The sequence below is a fragment of the Zerene cesonia genome, chromosome 19, assembly GCF_012273895.1.
Source record: "Zerene cesonia ecotype Mississippi chromosome 19, Zerene_cesonia_1.1, whole genome shotgun sequence".
Classification (NCBI taxonomy): Eukaryota; Metazoa; Arthropoda; class Insecta; order Lepidoptera; family Pieridae; genus Zerene; species Zerene cesonia.
The window spans coordinates 4,612,653-4,628,974 of record NC_052120.1 but is presented as its reverse complement, the minus strand read 5'-3'; the positions used below and the strand labels follow the sequence as shown (position 1 = coordinate 4,628,974).

At 29.5% G+C, this 16,322-nt stretch overlaps 3 protein-coding genes across 4 annotated transcripts; 1 reads left to right on the top strand and 2 right to left on the bottom strand.

The window, feature by feature from the left end:
• Positions 1 to 1,643: 1,643 nt before the first annotated feature.
• On the bottom strand, positions 1,644 to 3,150 carry LOC119834440 (ELAV-like protein 2). The gene has a single exon (XM_038358800.1). The coding sequence runs from the start codon at positions 3,128 to 3,130 to the stop codon at positions 2,225 to 2,227; it is 906 nt and encodes a 301-aa protein (XP_038214728.1). The 5' UTR covers positions 3,131 to 3,150; the 3' UTR covers positions 1,644 to 2,224.
• Positions 3,151 to 4,345: 1,195 nt separating this feature from the next.
• On the bottom strand, positions 4,346 to 12,173 carry LOC119834663 (proton-coupled amino acid transporter 4). Its single transcript, XM_038359090.1, has 6 exons — positions 11,779 to 12,173; positions 11,509 to 11,686; positions 10,735 to 11,092; positions 8,328 to 8,503; positions 7,510 to 7,682; positions 4,346 to 5,313 (listed from the first exon to the last, which is right to left on the bottom strand). Exons 1-6 carry the CDS (start codon positions 12,041 to 12,043, stop codon positions 5,075 to 5,077), a joined length of 1,389 nt encoding a protein of 462 aa, XP_038215018.1. The 5' UTR covers positions 12,044 to 12,173; the 3' UTR covers positions 4,346 to 5,074.
• A 475-nt stretch (positions 12,174 to 12,648) lies between these two features.
• On the top strand, positions 12,649 to 15,926 carry LOC119834515 (5'-AMP-activated protein kinase subunit beta-1). 2 transcript variants are annotated; one of them, XM_038358903.1, is made up of 6 exons: positions 12,649 to 12,795; positions 12,969 to 13,331; positions 13,558 to 13,704; positions 14,996 to 15,127; positions 15,311 to 15,409; positions 15,612 to 15,758. In XM_038358903.1, exons 2-6 carry the CDS (start codon positions 13,011 to 13,013, stop codon positions 15,756 to 15,758), a joined length of 846 nt encoding a protein of 281 aa, XP_038214831.1. In that variant the 5' UTR covers positions 12,649 to 12,795; positions 12,969 to 13,010. The 2 variants fall into 2 exon arrangements, with proteins under 2 accessions (XP_038214831.1, XP_038214832.1); XM_038358904.1 differs by lacking the exon at positions 12,649 to 12,795 and having other exon boundaries at positions 13,011 to 13,331; positions 15,612 to 15,926.
• The last annotated feature ends 396 nt before the right edge of the window (positions 15,927 to 16,322 follow it).

Below are 16,322 nucleotides of genomic sequence, written 5' to 3'. Positions count from 1 at the left end.
AGACGAACCACTAGCTACATACTACGTTCCAACCTTATAAATGATTCTAATAACTCTACTTCTAATAATTTATGCTTATGTTTCATGACAAGGGTTCCACAATTTATTATTTTAATGACAGTAGTTTTTTTTTATAATATGCATATAGCGTAGAAAATAACATATATTACAAATAAATATATGAATACTATGTATGTCTTTAATATATACCCTATAGTCTCTATTTAATAAAATCTGGCGATCTACAACATCCAAGGTCAACATTAATTTTACGTCAACAACTCGATTTCTATGCATTAGTCAACAAACTTTACCTACATAATATTCTAACATTTTCTCAACGCGAACACACATCTGTACCTACCTACATAAGAATTTCTTTAAATCCTATTATTACATACGATTTACTATCTCTGTGATTTTTAATTTTTTTTTTTTTAGTGTAACATAGAATATACATATACGACAATTTATGTTTATAGTTTTTTATTGTATAATAAAGGAGTATATTTAGATAAAGATTGCATATAACATTGTAGTATATTCGGGTGTGAATGCATTAAAAAGGGTTGCGATTTACCTGGGTGTGTATAGGTAAAAGCGAATTTAAGCCAACCAGTGTACTATAAGTTAAAGGATGAAACTTAAAAAGCGATAATATTATATAATTACACATACCGTAAGCGTAAATAATTCAATTCGTCGATAGACAATAACATAACACGATTATTTTTAACCGTTTCGAACTGCGTTGTGGGCTGCACCCTGAAGCGGTAGACTTACGCCAAGTCTCTACTAAAGTTTAAACTTCAAATTACTAAAATATTATGATATGTTTAAAATCATATTAAAGCAATAGTTATTTATTGAATATTATAATAAAAATATGTAATTATTTATAGTAAGCAAGACTACATAATTTATTTAATTTGAGCGCCATCTATAGCTTTGAAACACAATCAAAAAGGTAAATTGCTGTCCAAGTCATAGTTTTATTTGGTTATTATTTTTGAAATGTGAATTTAACAGATATCTATTATAATATTAGTAATAGAAAATTGGCATTGCTTTTTCAACATAATACTAAATTCATCTACAAGACAGATTATTTTCTTTTTATAAAAGTTACAATTTAATATAAGGCAGTAATTACATTATATTCATAAGCGAGTTCATTTGTATCAATAAACTAATGTGTATTTGTTATATTTGTTGAAATAAATAAATTAGATACATAATATAATGTGATTATTGAATTTTATTTACCTTAATCAGGCTTCATTGAACAATTGACCATAGTTTGTATAGAAGTACTACCTTCCATTTCTTTTTTAATAATGATTTTCCATGTTAAGACCTAGAGCAAGAACTAGTGGTCTGTGCTAAATAACATGAGGATATGCACATAGTATAAAAATCATTTGACTACCACTTACAAATAAAAATAAGGTTAAATTATTACAAATTTATAAAACAATAAATTGATTTAAATGCAAAACAAGAATTCAACATAAATAAAAAATAAACTAATTGAAACATAATTTATTGAATTAATATTTCACTTTCATAAATTATGCACATGTAAAACGGTTATTATTAAAAGTTTAAAAACGATTTTATTTTTGAATAAATAAAAAAGAATCTTCAAAATTGTGAAAATGAACTTTAATTCAGCAAGTTTTATACTAAATGTATAAATATGATATAATCTAGATTTCGTTTTACTACCTAAATAGACATCATGTTATAAAAAGTGTACAACTAATCCTAGTAGCTGATTAAACATCTCACAGTGGCTTATATTAGTTTAGTTACATTAGATCTTATAAAGCACATTCTTGTATTTATTATACTTAAATAATAATAGATAATGAAATAAAAATCAAAGCACGTAGCTCACAATTGATGTTGAACTCTCAAACAACAATCACCTCAAATACAATTCTTAAAACTCTACTAAACTTGAAACATTTAACGAGCAAACTGAATAAATTATTATTCATAATAAGAAACAAACTTAACAATGTTGATAGCTCAAAGTAATAATATTTTAACAAGAGATGACACGCTGCACATATAAATATACATAATGGAAACTTTAAACTTCCATTCAAGACTAAATTTTATATATTGTTATTCTATGCCAATCAATGTCAAGAAAGTCAATTTGTCTAGTCATTACTGTACTGATATTGTAAAATTTTTGGATAGTCATGTTGCGCCATTATCTCTTTTGTGTTTTAAAACTTACAGAGAGTGCCTGCCCGTGCAGAACATAACCATTCAAGGCTTGTATAGCCATCGCTGCCTGGTCGTAATTTCGCATGGTCACAAATCCAAATCCTTTACTTTTATTTGTCTGATGATCCTTAATTATCTTAACAGAGACAATAGCACCATATGGACCGAACAGCTGCCATAGAGTCAATTCTTCTACTTCAGGAGCAATATTATAAATGTAAATGGACCATGTACTTGGAGAGTTATGATCACCAATAGCACCCATATGATTTATCCAATGATAAGGTTTGACAAGAGGATTCTTAGAAAAATTATTGTTGTTGTTTTTATGTTTATTAGGGTTGCTTTTATTGGCATACTTAACAGTAAGTGGATGTAGGAAGCCAGGGGGCGTGGTTCCATTAATGTTTTGGATGGCTCTCTCAGCTTCATATTGATGTTCATATAATACAAAAGCTATGCCGGAAGCTATACGAGAATTGACTATTTTACCAAATTGTGCGAAAAGTCCATGCAAATCCTGCAAGGTTAATTCGTTGGGCAGGTTACATACGTAAAGGTTCCAGTCGGCTTCCGGTTTCGTAGGAGGCTTGAGCTCAGGATTTAGCAGGGCATGAGACACTTTCAGTGTCTTATTCTGCATCAACAATCCGTTAAACGCTTTCCTTGCTTTCACAGCATCATCAGGACGAGCGTACTCGACGAAACCATACCCTCTGTTAGCTATCAATTTACAACTTTCTAATTTACCCATGGTAGAAAATAATGAAAACATCATATCCTGGGTCATGACTTCGGGAATGTAATTGACGATAAGCTTTGTAGGTGATTCGTCGGGCCCATATTCGTAATTTCCATGACAATTACCGTCTTGACACGATTCCGACATTTTTTAATTGTTGTCTAGGAATGACATTTCGTCTATAATGTTGCTAGACATTCATATTCTCACGATTTCGTTTAGAAATATGTTCTAATTTTAATGAGGATATGACACTATTTTATTCCATAGTTACAACTAAAAATACTACTAATACTAATAATAAACTTAAAATGCGTTGGCATATAGAAAACGGATTTTAATTGTAACATATTATACATTATGCAGATTTTATTTAGTTTGGGTTACTTTCTGTATTGCTTCTGTTAAAAGAAGAAAAATAAAATTAACAAGAACATTATCGATGTTAAATAGAACAATATTTTTTAAGCACGATTTTATCTTGATCACGTTCATGATAACTTTTATTTTAATGCTGGCAAGTGCTTGATTCCGCGCGAATATTTAAAAATTATGTTTAACAAAGAATTTGGTTGATTATTTATTATCATTATTTTATTAAGCACACTAGCAGCTAAAATGCTGATGCGTGTGTATTTTATGATTTGAAGAAAACATTTAGTTCATCAAATTTATTTTTAAAACTATTGAACGTGGGTGCCATGAGAGTGTTATATCTCGGGTAGCCTATTCCACTCTGTGACAACTCGGTTGTTGAGTTTCGACTTTTATATATGGTGCAAAATAATTTACCCTACAGCTTTTACATTAACTAAGCAGTATTACAGACTTTTTTTATGGTAATTGGTAATACTGCCATACTAATTTATCATATTTACACAATTTATCAAATGCAGAATAGTAAATTTAAGAAATCAGGGAAGTAATAAATACATTTGAATTCACAGAAGCTTTATTTAAGAGAAAAGTTAATTATAAATTTATCATCTGACTCTTTGGGTTTTGAGAACAGCATTATATTACTATTACGCTACCTTATACTACTTAAACAAACACGTAAAAACACGTAGATACATCATATTTATATTTAAAAAAATGTTCTGATGATAGATTATACATGATGCTACGATTCAAATTGTGCACTATAAACATTTGCAATAGTAAAGATTAATTGTGTAAGTTATTAAGCAATATTCAAATAAGTATAATCATTTATGCAATAAGACATTCTTGTTTTCTTATATAATTACTCTTTTGGCAAGATCGAAAAAAAAAACAAAATATTTAAGTAAAATAACTGTGATAATATAGAAATATAAAATTATACTATTACTGTACGTTTGTTTAAAAATAAAAGTGACTACAAAAATATTTTGGTAAATTTAAAATTACATACTTATCCACAAATTAAAAATAAATACTCATATTGTACAATTTATATACCTAAGGCACATCAAAAATAATAAAAAACATATCACAAATAATTGTACTATAAAAACCGTGGATAAATTGCGTTAAAAAGCAAACAATCGCGTCAGAACCATCATGTGAAATTCGGTCAAATGAAACATAACGTTACATGAACACCAATCAAACACCACAATATATTAAAACACTCAATAATAAATACCTCTAAAACACACAACAATATTAACTAAAATAAAATTTTATATAAAAAAATGAATCCAGTCATTTTTTTTCTATACAATTATATATAACATATGCAAAAAACAAATGATTATGAAATTTTTCATATCAACACATTTTTTTAAATGTGTTTTCACATTCGATATATGTTAAACTTTATAAAAACTTCCTTGAATTGAACAGAATGCACCACATATAGTACAACAATCAACAGTAACCGAAACAAATATTTAATTTTTTTTCTATAGCATAATACTTTAACCACTTAAACATTAATATATTTTTTTATCTTGTCTTTCACTTGTAACCTAGTTTTTGCTACAATGGCCAATGCCTATAATCTAAACAATAAATAATCACTTGAAAGAATTTTTTACAATAACATTATTGTCATGGTTTTAATCTTTGGTATAAGGACATCAATTTTATCTAACATTTTAAATATTAAGTATGCGAAAATATATTTTCTAGGCTGGCATACGTGCCGAATACAAATCCGGTTATACCGAATATGATAATAGCGATATCTTTCCACAGTTTCCAGTCGTATGTTCCGAGCCGGTCGGGCCAAAATGTGACAATTTCGATTATAGGTGGGAATATGAGAGCCAGTGCTGAACTGCTGAATGCACCAACGAGCGAAATTATGCCGCTCAAGTTCGGTATCAACGCAGCTGCTATGACTAAAAGAAAGAAATATTCCAACATCATAAATTGTACACACATATATATCTCTCAAATCCATATTGCATTACAGAACAACCGGTATTCCATTGAAGCCAAACACTTACACATCCGGGGTATATTAGACAGTTATCGACTTTTTTACTTCCCAAACAAACAATCACCTTAAGCTATAATATCAATTGTTATGAAAGGTCTCCCTTTTTAGATTTTTGCCGTCGGCAATTAGCTTTTATCGATTGAACGTTGTTTTTATACAATAAAACAATATGTCCATTAGCAATGATTCATTAACACATTTGTTTGATAATATTGATATATCATTACTAGGCGGGCTCTTTCCGCGCATGGAATGTTATCACAGTGTAAATTTCCTAAATAAAGGGGTCAATAACAGTCTTCTAATTTACCTAGTCATATGAACTTAAACGTTAAAAGTATGAATTTTTATTGATATGTACGTTTGCCGATGATACTATTATTACTCAATATAACGTATATCTAAGTATTGAACTGAAATTAAAAACCTTTTTATTAATTAGTATAAACTTCGACAAGTGTTTATTTATTGTTGAATGAAAGTAATTCTGTCCGTAGGTTAAGATGACTATTTTGGATAAAGCTTGACCCACACAAAAATACTTGCAAATTATTATTTTTATCTCTAATATCTCTACGGAGTTCATAACCTTAAAATAATTAGCTTTTTATTCCGATCCTAGGTTTATCTAATCTAGCGGGGTCAATCAGACCTTGAATAAATTCAATGACATAGTTGAACTGTATCATTCATACTTTGTAAAGAAACAAACGGTGTTAAGTTACAACTATTTTCGTAAAAAATACAAAGCAACTATACAAAGAGAGGGGACCCCGTTCGTGTGCGTGTTCCTACGAGTCGCAGTATTATTTAAATATTTAAAAACAATAAAATAATAACTGTTCCCGCCTTCTGACCCTCTATTCAATTACGGTTTTACAAATCAGCGTGTACAAGCAGCAATTATAAATATTTATTCGGACTACACGCATGATAACCTATGAGCATTTTAATTGGAACGCATGAAAACTGTTATTTACCTACTGTATAATGTGTACTCTAGATAGCTGACTGGCATAAACCTTTAATTAAATATTTGACGTCAACCAGACTGGGTTGTGGATATTCTCCCACCCCACTTTGGGAGCTTTTATTCAATGTGTTATTGAATTCCCAACACGTTTTACATCAACTATAGTTATTCATACTAGAAATTGTCCTCAATACAGTCCGACTCTAGTTTCAACTATTTAAATCTAATTTATACTCATTAAATCCCTAATAAATGCAAAGGTTTTTGTTATTTATTAGTATTTTCTTAAATACAATATTTTCAAGTAAAACAAATTACAAGTCTGTCTGAAATTTGATAAATCATTGTGATAGATTAAGTTTGAATCGATTTGCAATTTCGCGAATTAAGGTCAGTCTCCGGTAAATACATCTACTAATTATTTACAATATTGATTGGCAAAATTTTGTGATGACGTATATATTTAACAGTGCAATTTTCGCAGTTGTACAATGCCAGAAGGAAAAATTTGTTTAATTTAAAAGCAATGAAAAGAATCAACATAAAAATACATAAAACATAATTAGCGAAATTTCAAATAGAAATATAATATCATTAAGCCGACCGAATAACAACAGATATCTTATCTAACAATTTATTGCCAACCACGAGTTCTAAATTAACTAATAAACAAACAAGCTTAAAGAAACAAATACAACAGATAATATAAACTCATTAATAATTAAAAGAAATGATTTTAATTTTAATGAGTAGGTATAACGTATTATAAAATTTGCAAATTGATTACAAATATAAATGGCGAAAATAAATTGAAGTAATAATTGATTTAACTGGATTAGATATATACCATTAAAAATTTTGCTGTATATCAATTAAAGTTTTACTAAATAAAAGTTTCAAAATAAAAAATGATATTTTGTAAAAGAACTTCTTATAAACGAGACAAAACATCCTTTTTAAATTATATGAAACATTTAATAATCTTTATGCATCCGCCGATAGAAGGAAAAGCGCATTACGCTTAATGGAATGAATTTAATACCACTTACCTACTCACTGACATCATAAAAAAGAAACAAACAGTAATTCTAATAATAAGAAACAAATAATCAGTATACTTACAGGTTAACGATATTAATATAAATCGTGTCACGTTTTCGCCATATGCGAGGGCTTTTTCCGAAGTCAATTTTGATTTAATAAAGGGCCATACAATATTCATAGGCACGTAGAATTGAAGGCCGTATGAGAGAAATATCGCGACCGCCATCATTGCCCGTACACTTTGTGCTAATCTGTAATAGTCATTAACTGGTTATTACATATGGTGATTTAGTATTGTTCTTATTATCATACCGGTTAAAATAACTTGCATCGTTTTTTTTATTTTTAGGAATCCTGCAGAATTTTATGATTATTAGTAAATATATTCCTAAATTGAAGTATAATATAGACTATGAAAGTTAAAATCTGTAATCAGATTATGAAAATTATTTTACTAGCTGCACCGCGCGATTTCATCCGCGAACGAACTCACGAACAAAAGCAAGCATTTATATAGCTCATGTTTTATTCTGATGTATAAGCTATATCATTTCAAAGTTTCATTAAAATCCATTCAGTAGTTTTTACGTGAAAGAGTAACAAACATCTATCCATCGTAATTACAAACTTTCGCGTTTTGTAATATTAGTAGGATTAGTTTTATAATGTGTAGAAATTACGTTATCACCTTATTATTTAAGACTATTGAAATAAGACAATTGTCGTAGGCTATAAAGGACGGACACCTCGGGTTCGTCACTTATGTTATAGCTTTTATGTCGTTACATATTGTATTGTTACGGACGTATTCTTACACGTATAATAACACAAATATTGCCTCTATACAATATTCGTTTAGACAAGCTGGTTAATTAAGACCTTTTATGTTGACTTACGCGTCATTTGGTAAATTGAGCGTAATACTGCCAAGCACATGGTTTCCATACTTGAGGTAGCCGAAAAACCCAATGGCTGTGTATAACGCAGCCACTATGACCATGCCTGTGTTTAAAACGCCTGTCCACCCTCCAAAGTCCTGTGGTGTCTTCATATTATTTTCAAGTGGTAGCACCTACAATACAAACATAATATCTAGAACTGTATTTCAAATTGCAGAGCGACGCGGTCTATCAGTTTTTCTATACCTACTAAAAATCGATACTATCATTTGCTTTTGATTGAGGCATATATTTATTTGGTTGGAGTTTAGCAAAACATTTCGAAATAATTTTGCCAGCTGTAGGCCGATAAGTTATTACACTACTCTTGAGTGACAATAGCGAGGAAAAGAAAATAAATAGTTTGTGAAAGTGTCGGAGAACGGATACTTAATGCGATTACATTGAGTGAAATGATACCCTTTCTAAACATTTAGACGTAGAATTATTATTATAGCTATTAAGTTGTTTCACAAGTCGTATTACCATATAGAAATATATTTCGATTTGAACGTGATTTATAAAATTTCACAAAACATTATACGTAGCAAATGGAATTGTCTACGACATTGTTTTGTACATTTTTAACAAAAAAATAAATAATAATAATAATAAAGAAGTTATAAACAAAGACAGGTTGAAAGAAATTTTTGGCCAAATTATCTCCATGATATAAAATTACTGAATCTAATAATAGTTAAATATTTGGTTTACTTTTATATATTTTTTTTAATTAATTAATCTAACATTTTTCGCAACATTCCTATGTGTATTGGAGGTCCCGGTCAACGTTGGAACGTTATACACCGACCTAAATAAATAAAATTAAAAAATAATGTAGTGAAAAATTATCAGGAGAAAATATATAAAACATATGTTTATTTTTAACTTTACGGTAAAAAGTAAAAGAAACAAAAGGGTAGCGATATATTGATATAAAGTATGTCTTGTAAAATTTTCTGTAGCATTGCTGGTTTCCGAGATAAAACTTGCGTGCTCTGAGATAATCACTCGAAGACATTTTAAAACGTAAAATTTCAATTGAATATTAGGCATCTGCTATTAACCAGTTTTGTTTTATCTCAATTTAATGTTGCGCAATGCTAACTATTCGCACGTGCTCAAAATTTTTTTAACGAAAAAATATCGTCTCAACAGGTTATTGGCCTTAGCTATAGATATAAATATCTACTCATTATTGAAGTAACGTACTTATTCATTTGAAAACTGAATGGGTTTAATATTAACCTATAGCTGCAATACCCAAGACCTAGCTATTGCAGATAGGTATAACAGGACCGGACCACAGAAATCTAAAAGTATAAACTTAGCACTTAAGTAAAATTGTTTTTAAATTTTTGTGTAACTATATATTTTATATGTTTAGAATAAACATTTTAAGGATAACGTTAACGTAAGGTAACGTGGGCGTTGATTTTTATTATTTATCCAGTTATTTAACAAGTTGAAAGACAATAGAGCACGCCAAGTACATACCGACCACAGAAAAATCGATATTGAACTTTGTGCGTCACCTTCGTATGATATTTGATATCATAACTGGCTAGGAGTATTCATTACGCATATAATACTGCAGTTTTTCTCTTAATAGTATTTAGTTTTACTCGAGTTAACATTATGGATATAGTGTATGGCATATACACATATGCAAAGTATAATTATAGTGCTCTTCTTTTCGTATAATTTAATTTAAATATTATCTTTATATCAAAATACTCGAATTATTTATATCAAATATTTGTAAGTTCATAATTGTTATTTTCTAGTTCACGACATTTTGTTTGTTCAACCGAATGGTTCCTGAAGATTTTGTAAATTTCGTATTAATAAATAAATGAAAAAAAAAACATTGCTATAGTTTAAATAGGTAAGTAACAATTCTTTAATATGGTTTTATAATGCAATTACATACTTTGATGATGGAAATAGGATAGTGATCTTAGAAACTTACAACCATGTAGGTAGAGGGTTACACGATTTCGTCGTGTTAATACTTGGGTATAATTGTAAGTATTTCCTAATACTGATATAGGATAACATAACTTAATCGAAAGTGACGGCCAAAATAAAATAATAATAATAAATATAACAATTATGTTGTAGTAGGGTACTGACTCAATACTACAAACAACAAAATAAGTTATGCTAATAAGTTATGTTATGGGAAAATTACCAAAAATGTTGTTTGTCTCTTAATAGATTCTGTTTACAATACAGTTGCTCAAATACAATTCAGACTATTATAGACACCATAATCCTCAATGCTCATGCATATTATAAAAATATTATTAAAAGGCGATATTTTTAAGTGTGGAGATCATGTACTAATAATAAATAAACTCACCACTCCAATCCCTTCAAATGCATAAATAGCTGTTCCAAAATACAGAGGCAATTGATGCCAACTTGCAAATGCCTTCACAGTACTAGTATGTGGCAAGTCTTGTAATATGTAGTAAAATGTGATCACTAAGCCCCAAGCAGTCATTATTGCAGCAATCAAAGAAACTGGTGTCAAATATTTAAGGTTCTTCACCATGCCCAATGCTAACATTGGTGGAAACAAAAGTGCTAAGTAGCTATGAACACCCATGTTTATTCTGAAGAAGTGCATTGTATCTTGCAAGTTAGTTGCCACAAACAAAAAGTACACACAACAAAATCCCAATTGTGTTATGACAAGAAAGACATTAACAACATTCCTGAAAAATAATACCTCATCCATTTATTGTGAAAAACAAATGCAACTATCATATTCATATCAAGGACATAACTGTGATAATGCTCTTTTGCATATCTGTGATCTCTAATCTCATTTATTTACACAAACATGTTGTAATACAAGTGCATTGATTATATTTATTTTATCTGAATATATGGTTCAATTAAAGCTGTAGGTATATTGATCATTACTTTAGTAACATATACTTTAGAATTGATGGGAATACTTTTAATTAAATTAGAGAACATTTTTTTTTACATTTAGTTAAAACTCAACTTACAATAAAAACAGTAATAATAATCAACTGATATAATTTTAGGCAAATATTAAATATTTATTATCAGGTAGCTAAATTATGTAGGTACCTATTTGCTTTATATTCAATATAAATATTACCTTATATTTTTGGCATGTTTTCTTAAGGAAACTGGTCCCATTGCAAATGCTTCCTCCACTACCTCAGCAAAGTTCAATGCAGGTCTTTGGTTTCTGACACAGAGCTCATGAGAACACAATACCAAAATATGCATACAATGTGTGCAAATTGCGCCCATAAATAGAGTACCAACTACACCTAAACGACGAAAAATATGTATCTTAGAAACATCGAAATTAATTGAATAAATCTATTTTTATCAATAAAAATAATTAATATTTTATACATACCAAGAAAAAGTCCAGCATTCTTAAAAGCATCTGGCATAGCTAATATTCCAGTTCCGATATTCCCCTTTAATAGGTGAATTAACGTATCAAAATTGGACGTTGGATGCTCTAAGTACCGTTCCGAGGCTGGATTATACTCGGTGTTTTTCTTTTTATCATCTTTATTTTGGCTAGTGGGACTTGTTATTAATTCTACAGCTTGATTTTCAGTGTTGTCAATTATAATGCTTGGCCCTGTGAGCAGGGGTTGTTTTTCGTCCGTCATTTTAATGATCTTAAATTACGCACAACGAAACCGAAATAAAATTACATGGTAAACTATCGAGAAGTCATAACACAACAACGTCCTGTAACATACTGATAAGCGATAGCCACAGATTAAGAACTACTTACTCGATAGCTGAACTGAAGTAATTAGTTAGTGACAGTATTGCCGCTATAAAAATGTTACATTATTATAAGAAGGTATGAGAAGAGAATTATCGTCATGCTAGAATTTGAATTGTTATTCTATAATCTTAGCTTATAATGGAAGCACGGCATGCGCAACGATTCGAATTGGCATAGATCTTGATGAACTAAGATTAAAATTGGAATAAATTTTTTCCACCCTCTCTTTACTTTTCCAAGATATCGCCTTAAAATCGTGGGGTCATAGGTCACACGGTATTTTAGTGTAGGTAAAAAGTCTGAAATATCTGAATGAAAAAATACCAATAAATACCTATCTACTTGAGACGAATCTTGAACGACGCGTGTAAGCTTGCAAAAGATTACGGGTAATTTACAAAAATTATGTTGTAAATTCATTCTTTACCTTGATTCTTCCATCTTGATTATGAGTGTCGGTACCCAGTTACTTACAATTTGTGTCAATATGGTCACCGGCTGATTTCTGTGATAACTCAAATATTATCTATATATTAAACATATGATACATTTCAGATTTCGACTATTGACTTGTCAAAATGATTTTGACAACGCCAAACCGATACATTGATTTTGAGAAAAAACCTTGTAAATAACTATTTACTTTTATTTTTATTCATATTTCATGGAATATAAACATTTATTTTGCTATTAAATCCAATTTCAGTGCAAAATTTACATTAAATGAATGCCATTTAATTACTATCATATTCAACTAAACTGATTCTTTGTGTGTATAATAATATTATTCTATTTTCAAGGTTCTGTGCTAATTCTTGTTAATACGTACCTATCATATTAGGATGGGTAATGCAGGAAGTAATCAACCAAAAGAATGGAGTAAAGATCAAACACACAAGCAAGCTGAAACGGGTCCGTCATCTCCTGCTAAAGAAGGAGAGGCATTTACGTTTGACAAAAAAAACGATGATGATAGAGCCGGAAGGGATGACGACAATAACATTGAAGATGGTGCACCGTATTATACCAAAGCTGTGCCCGAACACGACGTAGAACAAACACAAGTTTGTGAGAGATCAAATACATTAACAGACAGTAGTAAAAATATTGAAGATGTAAAAGTATTGCCAACTGTATTTAAATGGGAAGGAGGTGGTAAACAGGTGAAATATTATCTTCAGTGCTTGTGATTGTTAAATCATTAGCACATACATTTAGTCTCTTGTTTAGGAATACCTGCTTCTATATACTTCTTTTTTATGAAATTTATTTTCTAATGAGAGAAAAAGAAAGAACTGAATATTAACATATTAAGTTTTTTTTAAATATATTTTTTGTATAAGTATCATCTGAATAACAACTAATTAATTTTTAATTATTTTTCTTTAGGTTTTCATCAGTGGCACATTTACCGATTGGAAAACAATCCCTATGGTTAAATCTCATAAAGACTTTGTAACTATAATTGATTTACCAGAAGGTGAGCATCAGTATAAGTATTTTGTAGATGGAGAATGGCGACATGACCCATCAGTAGTAAGTAGTACTTGCATATGCATTTAAGTTTTTTTTTACAAATTGGTAATTCAAATATTCCTTAGCAGGCAAATATCACAGTCTCCCAATTTTTAATTGGACTGTGTAGTAAGGTCAACAAAACAAAATTATAAAAGTAAACAATCTGACCGTTACCTAGTGACAATGTGATAGTGAACAATAATTGCTATGCACCAGTATCTTTTGTATGCAATATTTTTGAGTCGTAAAGATGTCTGTGGCTCATCGCATGTTTCTTGCTTTAGGTACAGAAGTAAGGAACATTTCATGTTTTTATATATATTATACATATAGGCATAATAATATAATAAAAGAAAATACACAATGCTTTACAGTGAGTTTCTGAAAAAAATAACTCTTCAACGCTTCGCTAGCTGAGTGGAGTTTTTTCTATTATTTAAACTTGTGTTACTTTTGAATGAAATATCCAAATTAAATCATTTAAATGGTGATATGAAGGTATTGAAGTAGTCTTAAATAATAATTTATTTATTTTGATAAGGATCAATACCTAGGTATGGAAAAAGCCTTTTCTAGTGGTGGTATTTTCATATTTATTTTTTATGGTGACAGAACTATAAAATATTGAGTCACTGGGGAATAGTGTAGCTTGCCAATGGTGAAAGAAATTTTTAAACCAGTCCAATAGTTTCGGAGCCATTTCAAACAAACAAACAAACAAACAAACAAAAAATCAAATCTTTCCTTTTTATAGAATTAGTATAGAAGTAGAGATAGCTTTCATTGACAGGAATTCTTTGGTCTAGGTGACAGACAAACAGTTTTTAAAAATACTATAAAATTCTGCTGAAGATGTCCTACATATATTATAAACTTCAATAGACCTCCATCTTTGAAATTATACAAAAAGCCCATGCTTAACTATGTCCTTTTGTATGAAGTACTGTTAAACTACTTTTGTATAAATATTGTTGTGTAATACAGTTTTTGTAAGTTCATTGTTATAAAATATTGATCCATTACAGTTGAGGTTTAGTTACCATTTTTACTGGTTAATGCAAACCAGTAAAAAATAGTAGTTTCAGCTCGAAAAGGTATAAATATTTCTCAAATTTGTGAACTTTGTTAGTCATTTAACATTTTTTATTTCAATAAGTTGGCCTTACTAATCATAAATTGAAAAATTAAAAGAAAAAATTCAATATTTTATGGAATAAAACATTGAGTAATAACATGTTTTTAAATACATTTGTTTTCAAATACATTATTATCGTATGTTCAAAATTTACTGCTAACCATTGTATTACAGAAGCTAGTTGATAATGGAATGGGATCTAAAAACAACTTAGTGACAGTTAAAATGTCAGACTTTGAAGTTTTCCAAGCTCTTGCAAAAGATAGTGAAGGCGTACATAGTAGTGCTCAAACTGAATATTCCCAGGTCGGTATAATCCAGTTTGTTTTCCCTTTAATTTACTTTCCATACTATACCAATTCTATTACTTAATATGTGACAATTTTGCATTTATTTAATTGACTTATGATTTATCACATTACAAATAACAAAGTTTTGTCTTGTGGTTGTATGGAAAACCTATAATAATTTGTATAAATGTATTTACAGGAGATACCTCAATCGAAGCCATGGGAGAAAGTATCTGGACCTCCTATATTACCTCCACATCTCTTGCAAGTCATACTTAACAAGGACACACCTCTATCAGTAAGTAAAAGAAATGTGGTAACTCAACAAAATTCAAAGTGTATGTTCAATTTATCTTCACATTACTATTACCCCAAATCAGAAAATAAAAATTCAAATGGTATATATTCTCAAGTAGCTTGGTGGAATATAGTCTGAATCCTTTTAACACTGCACTGTGTGCGAATTGGAAATAACGCAAAATATTTTCGTTTCATTTCAGTGTGAGCCAACACTATTACCAGAGCCAAACCATGTGATGTTAAATCATTTATATGCTCTGTCTATAAAAGATGGAGTTATGGTGCTATCTGCTACTCATAGATACAGAAAGAAGTATGTTACAACACTGCTGTACAAACCTATTTAAAAGTTAAATACCTATACATTATTGTACTTAGTTACTGAGTAGTTATAAAATAATAATTAATTACTTTACACAAGGCTTTATGAATTGTGATTACAATGTATTAGTTATGTTTAAAGCTATGGTAAAATATTAATTTGTTTGCAGTAATAAAATTATGTTTCAAACTGTTTTTTTTGTGTTCATAAATTAACGAAATATCTGCAAGCGTATTTGTTTTATAAAGAAGTAAATTTTTTTCTAAATTTAAATTAACTTCCTTAATAACTTGTAACATGTATACTTAAAATAATACAATACATATTGTTAGGTACATTTAGTCTGATAATCAGCTATTTTGAGGATGCAATATGATTTCGCAGGATAGGGGCCATCCATAAATTACGTCACACGTTGATGGGGAGGGGGAGGGGGTATCATCTTAATGTGACATTATGTGACAAGGGGCAGGGTGGATCAAAAGATTTGTGACGTCACATAATAAAATACTAGAACACGAAATTTATGTATGAACAAAAAAATTTTAACAGCTAGTTCTCAATCTATATTTATTGATAATTTCGCGCT

What these genes read in the sequence shown, in the direction of transcription:
- LOC119834515 (XM_038358904.1), top strand. Translation starts at nt 13,011, where the DNA reads ATGGGTAATGCAGGAAGTAATCAACCAAAAGAATGGAGTAAAGATCAA. An exon ending in GGGAAGGAGGTGGTAAACAG is followed by an intron (nt 13,332 to 13,557) that starts GTGAAATATTAT and finishes ATTTTTCTTTAG; the next exon opens with GTTTTCATCAGTGGCACATT. An exon ending in GGCGACATGACCCATCAGTA is followed by an intron (nt 13,705 to 14,995) that starts GTAAGTAGTACT and finishes ATTGTATTACAG; the next exon opens with AAGCTAGTTGATAATGGAAT.
- LOC119834663 (XM_038359090.1), bottom strand. Translation starts at nt 12,043, where the DNA reads ATGACGGACGAAAAACAACCCCTGCTCACAGGGCCAAGCATTATAATT. An exon ending in GAATGCTGGACTTTTTCTTG is followed by an intron (nt 11,687 to 11,778) that starts GTATGTATAAAA and finishes TTCGTCGTTTAG; the next exon opens with GTGTAGTTGGTACTCTATTT. An exon ending in TATATTAATATCGTTAACCT is followed by an intron (nt 5,314 to 7,509) that starts GTAAGTATACTG and finishes TCTTTCTTTTAG; the next exon opens with TCATAGCAGCTGCGTTGATA.
- LOC119834440 (XM_038358800.1), bottom strand. Translation starts at nt 3,130, where the DNA reads ATGTCGGAATCGTGTCAAGACGGTAATTGTCATGGAAATTACGAATAT.